Source organism: Penaeus vannamei, chromosome 8 (assembly GCF_042767895.1).
Source record: "Penaeus vannamei isolate JL-2024 chromosome 8, ASM4276789v1, whole genome shotgun sequence".
NCBI lineage: Eukaryota > Metazoa > Arthropoda > Malacostraca > Decapoda > Penaeidae > Penaeus > Penaeus vannamei.
The window spans coordinates 3,147,468-3,152,946 of record NC_091556.1 but is presented as its reverse complement, the minus strand read 5'-3'; the positions used below and the strand labels follow the sequence as shown (position 1 = coordinate 3,152,946).

Below are 5,479 nucleotides of genomic sequence, written 5' to 3'. Positions count from 1 at the left end.
ACATCCACATCTCTTTCCATTTATATATCTACATCCACATCTCTTTCCATTTATATATCCACATCCACATCTCTTTCCATTTATATATCAACATCCACATCTCTTTCCATTTATATATCCACATCCACATCCACATCTCTCCTTCCTTTTATATATCCACATCCACATCCACATCTCCATTTCCATTTATATATCCACATCCACATCTCTCCTTCCATTTATATATCCACATCCACATCTCTCTTTCCATTTATATATCCACATCCACATCCACATCTCTCCTTCCATTTATATCCACCCCCCCCCCTCAATCTCCTTTGTATCCGCATCCACATCTCCCTCCACTCGCATCCACCCACATCCGCATATCTATTATATCCTCATCCATCCACACACTTTATTACATGACAATCTTTCCACATTTACATTATCTTTTAATGAGTATCCACCCACATCCACACACCTTTTCACATCCTCATCCACCCACATTATCATCCGTTTTCCCTTCTTCTCTCATCTTCTCCACTATCCATCCCTTCTTATCTCTTTTTCTTTCTTCCTCTCTTCTTTCTTCTCTCTCCCACTCTTCCCATCTTTACTCCCGTCCTTTTCTTTCCCATGTTATCGCCTTTTTGTTCTTCTTCTTCTTCCATTCCCTCTCTTTATTATCATTATTCCATTCTCTCTCTTTCATTATTATCATTCTTACGTTTTCTCTCTTGTATTCTTCTATCTCTTCCATTCTCTCTATTTCTTCTATCTCTTCCATTCCCTCTCTTTCGTTATTATTATTCTTACATTTCCTCCTTTTTATTCTTCTATCTCTTCCATTCCCTTTCTTTTATTATTGCCATTATTCCATTCCCTCTCTTTCATTATCATCATTCTTACATTTCCTCTTTTTTCTTCCTCTCCTCCTTCCATCCCTTCTCATTTCTTTCCTCTCCTTCTTCCATTCCCTTTTTCTTATTCCTCTTCCTCTTCCATTCTCTCCTATTCCCCCCTTTCTCTTTCCTCTGTTTACTCTATTTTCTTTCACTCACCCTTCGTGATGACCTCTTTTCCTGTTTTCTTTATCTCTCTTCTTCTTCCATTCCCTCTCTTTTATTCGTTATTTTCTTCCATTCCTCCTCTTTTATTCCTCATTTTCTTCTATTCCCCCTCTTTTATTCCATATTTTCTTCTATTCCCCCTCTTTTATTCCTCATTTTCTTCCATTCCCCCTCTTTTATTCCTCATTTTCTTCCATTCCCTCTCTTTTATTCGTTATTTTCTTCCATTCCCCCTCTTTTATTCGTTATTTTCTTCCATTCCCCCTCTTTTATTCGTTATTTTCTTCCATTCCCTCTCTTTTATCCCCCTTTCTCTATCCTTTCTTTGTCCCATTCTCCCTCTGCGACGACCCTGGCATGTCTATTTCTCTTTCATTCTCTTTCTTTTTCTACTCCCTCTCTCTCTCTTACTCCTCTTTCATTTCCATTCGCTCTCTTTCATTTCTCTTTCTCTTCTGCTCCCTTCCCCCATTATCCCTCCTTTTATTTCTTCCATTTCCCATTCTTCCCTTCCCCCATTATCCCTCCCTCTTTTTCCTCATTTATTCTCCATTCTTCCTTTCCCCCCATTATCCCTCTCTCTTTTATCTCATTTATTCCCCATTCTTCCCTTCCCCCTTCCTCCCTCTCCTTTTATCTCATTTATTCCCCATTCATCCCTTCTCCCTTTCTCCCTCTTTTTTTTATTTCTTCCATTCCCCATTCGTCTCTTCCCCCTATTATCCCTCTCTCTTTTACCTCTTTTACCTCATTTATTCCCCATTCTTCCCCTTCCCCCACCCCCATTATCCCTCTCCTTTTACCTCATTCATTCCCCATTATCCCTCTCTTTTACCTCTTTCATTCCCCCATTCTTGCCTTTCCCCCATTCCCCCTTCCCCCCATTACCCCTCTCTCTTTTACCTCATTCATTCCCCATTCTTCCCCCCCTCCCCCCATCCCTATTCTCCCTCTCTCTTTTACCTCATTCATTCCCCATTATCCCTCTCTCTTTTACCTCATTTATTCCCTATTCTTCCCTTCCCCCTCATTCTCCCTCTCTCCTTTACCTCTTTTATTTTTATTCCTCCCTTCCCCCTCCCCCCTTTTCCCCCTCTCTCCTTTTACCTCATTTATCCCCCATTCTTCCCTTCCCTCCCCCCCCCCCCATCCTCATTATCCCTCTCTCTTTTACCTCATTTACCTCTTTAATTCCCCCATTCTTCCCCCCACCCCCACCCCCTTTCTCCCTCTCTCCTTTACCTCATTTGTCCCCTATTCTTCCCTTCCCCCCTTCCCCTAGTCTCCCTCTCTCTTTTACCTCTTTTACCTCATTTATTCCCCATTCTCCCCTTCCCCTCCCCCCCTTTCTCCCTCTCTCCTTTACCTCTTTCATTGCCCATTCGTCCCTCCCTCCCCCCTTCCCCTATTCGCCCTCTCTCCTTTTACCTCATTTATCCCCCATTCTTCCATCCCCCCTTCCCCTATTCTCCCTCTCTCTTTTACCTCATTCATTCCCCATTATCCCTCTCTCTTTTACCTCATTTATTCCCTATTCTTCCCTTCCCCCTCATTCTCCCTCTCTCCTTTACCTCTTTTATTTTCATTCCCCCGTTCTTCCTTTCCCCCCCCCCCCATTATCCCTCTCTCCTTTTACCTCATTTATCCCCCATTCTCCCCTTCCCCCCCATTCTCCCCTCACCAACCTGCGTCACGTTGTCGTCGAACTGGGCGAGCCGCGACGACCCGAGACTGATGTGGTGCTCTATCTCGGGCATGTATTTTCCGTTCAAGTTGTTGTTTACGTCTGTTGGCTTCTCGACGCCCGTCATGAAGGCTTCCTGTGGGCGTGGTTGGAGGGTCTTGGTTATGGGTATCTAGTTTGTTTTTTTTTTTTTGGGGGGGGGTGATTTTATTTTGTTTTGTTTTTAATTGTTTTTGTTTTGTTTTTAATTATTTGTATGGTGTCGTGTTTTATATTTTGTTTTGTTTTTATTATTATTATTATTTATTATCGTTATCATTTGTATGGCGTCGTGTTCTATTTTTTGTTTTTTTATTATTATTTATTATCGTTATCTCTACGATTATCATTATCATTATCATTTGAGCTATTTTGGATTTTATTGTTGTCAATTAGAGCTCGTTATCTTGACTGTTATTAATATAATCACTTATATTATCAATATCGTTACTATCATAAGCGTAGTAACGATAGTAGCATTATTACTACCAATCAGATCCATTTAAACCTTTCAGAAGAATCCAACATATCATTTCTAATATGAACTTCAAGTCACTTCACAATGTAAACACGTTTTGCTTGACCATTTTCCTCATTAACACAATAGGAAAAGAGTAGGAAAATCTTGCACTACAGGAGGACCAAGTGCATATGACGCTTGAGTGCAGATGAAAAATCACAGGTTGAGATTTAGTGAAGTAATACGTGTGTACATATGAGTAAGTACACAGACACACGCAACAGACGTATCTATAGTAACATATAGTCTGCTTAGATGTGTGTGTACATATGAATAAGTACACAGACACGCCATCTATAATAACATATAGTCTGCTTAGATGTCTGTGTACGTATAAGTACACAGACACGGCATCTATAATAAAACATAGTCTGCTTAGATGTTTGTGTACATATGAGTAAGTACACAGACATATATGTGTTTTGTGTTGAAATATATGTTTTATATTTACAAAAGCAATTTATTACTACGCACAGTATAATATATATCTAATGAAAGTATATTAATGTTTATGGCATTTTTTTCTTTAATTCCGTGAACGCAGTAATTTTGTCACAATATACAGCGATAAATAAAAACAAAATTTAACTGGATGACGCAGGTCTTCAAAAGAAAGGTGAATAATAAATGATTCAAAAGAGAAAAGAAAAAGAAAAAAACACACATACAAACCTGGGAAAGAGAGAGAAGAGAGAGAGAGAGAGAGAGAGAGAGAGAGAGAGAGAGTGAGAGAGAGAGAGAGAGAGAGAGAGAGAGAGAGAGAGAGAGAGAGAGAGAGAGAGAGAGAGAGAGAGAGAGAGAGAAAGTGAGAGAGAGAGAGAGAGACAGACAGACAGACAGAGACAGAGAGAGGGAGAGACAGGCAGAGACAGAGAGAGACAGAGACAGGCAGAGACAGACAGGCAAACAGACAGACAGACAGTAAATACAGCCCACACACAAACCTGCGACGGATAAGGCTTGGTATTAAGACACGCGTTCAGGGCCCAAGACTTCCTATGCTTCTTGAGGAGGCGGTCGAAGAAGGTCGGGTTAGCCTCCACCAAGATCCCCCTCCACTTGTACTCGTACTCGAGGTTGAGCGTGTTGGAGAGGAATTCCCCGTCGTACGCGCCTGCCTCGAGGAACAGGCGAGGGTATTCGAGCTGCAGAAGGAAAGGGTGGGGGGGGAGGGAGAGGGAAGGGGAGGGAGAGGGAGGGGGAGAGGGAAGGGGTGGGGGAGGGGGTGGGGGGAAGGAGAGGGGGGGGGGAGTGGGAGGAGCGGCGTGGTTGAGTGTTGGTGTGCAGTCAGAAACGTTGATATAGATACGTAAAAATACATGTACAAATAGACAGACAGAAGAACGCACGCATGCACACACGTACATTCACACATACGCGCGCGCACGCAAACACACACACACACACACACACGAACACACACACACACATACACACGCTGAGACACACACACACGCGAACACGCACACACACACGCAGACACACACACACACACACACACACACACACACACACACAAGAACACACACACACACACACACACACACACACACACACACACACACACACACACACACACACACACACACACACACACACACACACACACACAAGCGCACACACACAAGCGCAGCAAAAATCCTATAATAAAAAGACATACAATTAACAGTTAGTCTTAGCTGGCCAATACCTGGTACCTGTATTTGTTCACAAAATTAAGTTTGACTTCACTTTGGAAAAAACAAAGACTTTTATGTCATATTTACATATACTCGTATGTATGTATTGTATCAAAAACATTACATTATGGGATAAAATTGAATAAACAATAGCATGATTAATGTGGTAATCTGCAGTCTAATCATTCCTTAATATATATTATGTGTTCAGTCGTAAAACAAAACATTCGATAAACAATAACAATAAAAAAGAAGAAAAAAAGTCAATTTCTAGAGAGAGAAAGTTTAGAAATATCTTTTAAGGATTTTTTTCTGCTTCTCAGACGAGCAACAGACTGATAGATAAGCAGACAGACAGAGGCAGAGAGAGAAAGAGAGAGCGAAAGAGAAAGAGAGAGTGAGAAAGAGACAGACAAAGAGTGAGAAAAAGAAAGAGAGACGCAAACAAACAGACACAGAAACAAAAAACAAAAAACAAAAACCTACCTCATCGCCAAACATGTCC

At 41.4% G+C, this 5,479-nt stretch overlaps 1 protein-coding gene across 1 annotated transcript in view; it reads right to left on the bottom strand.

Annotated features, from left to right (window-relative positions):
• The window catches only part of LOC113826252 (uncharacterized), a gene marked incomplete in the record, with an annotated part of 14,648 nt that overhangs the window by 2,700 nt on the left and 6,469 nt on the right, over nucleotides 1-5,479 (bottom strand). The window contains 3 exon segments of the mRNA XM_070123958.1: nucleotides 2,738-2,872; nucleotides 4,240-4,440; nucleotides 5,461-5,479. The exon segment at nucleotides 5,461-5,479 is cut by the window's right edge and continues 202 nt beyond it. Coding sequence (XP_069980059.1) covers nucleotides 2,738-2,872; nucleotides 4,240-4,440; nucleotides 5,461-5,479 — 355 coding nt within the window.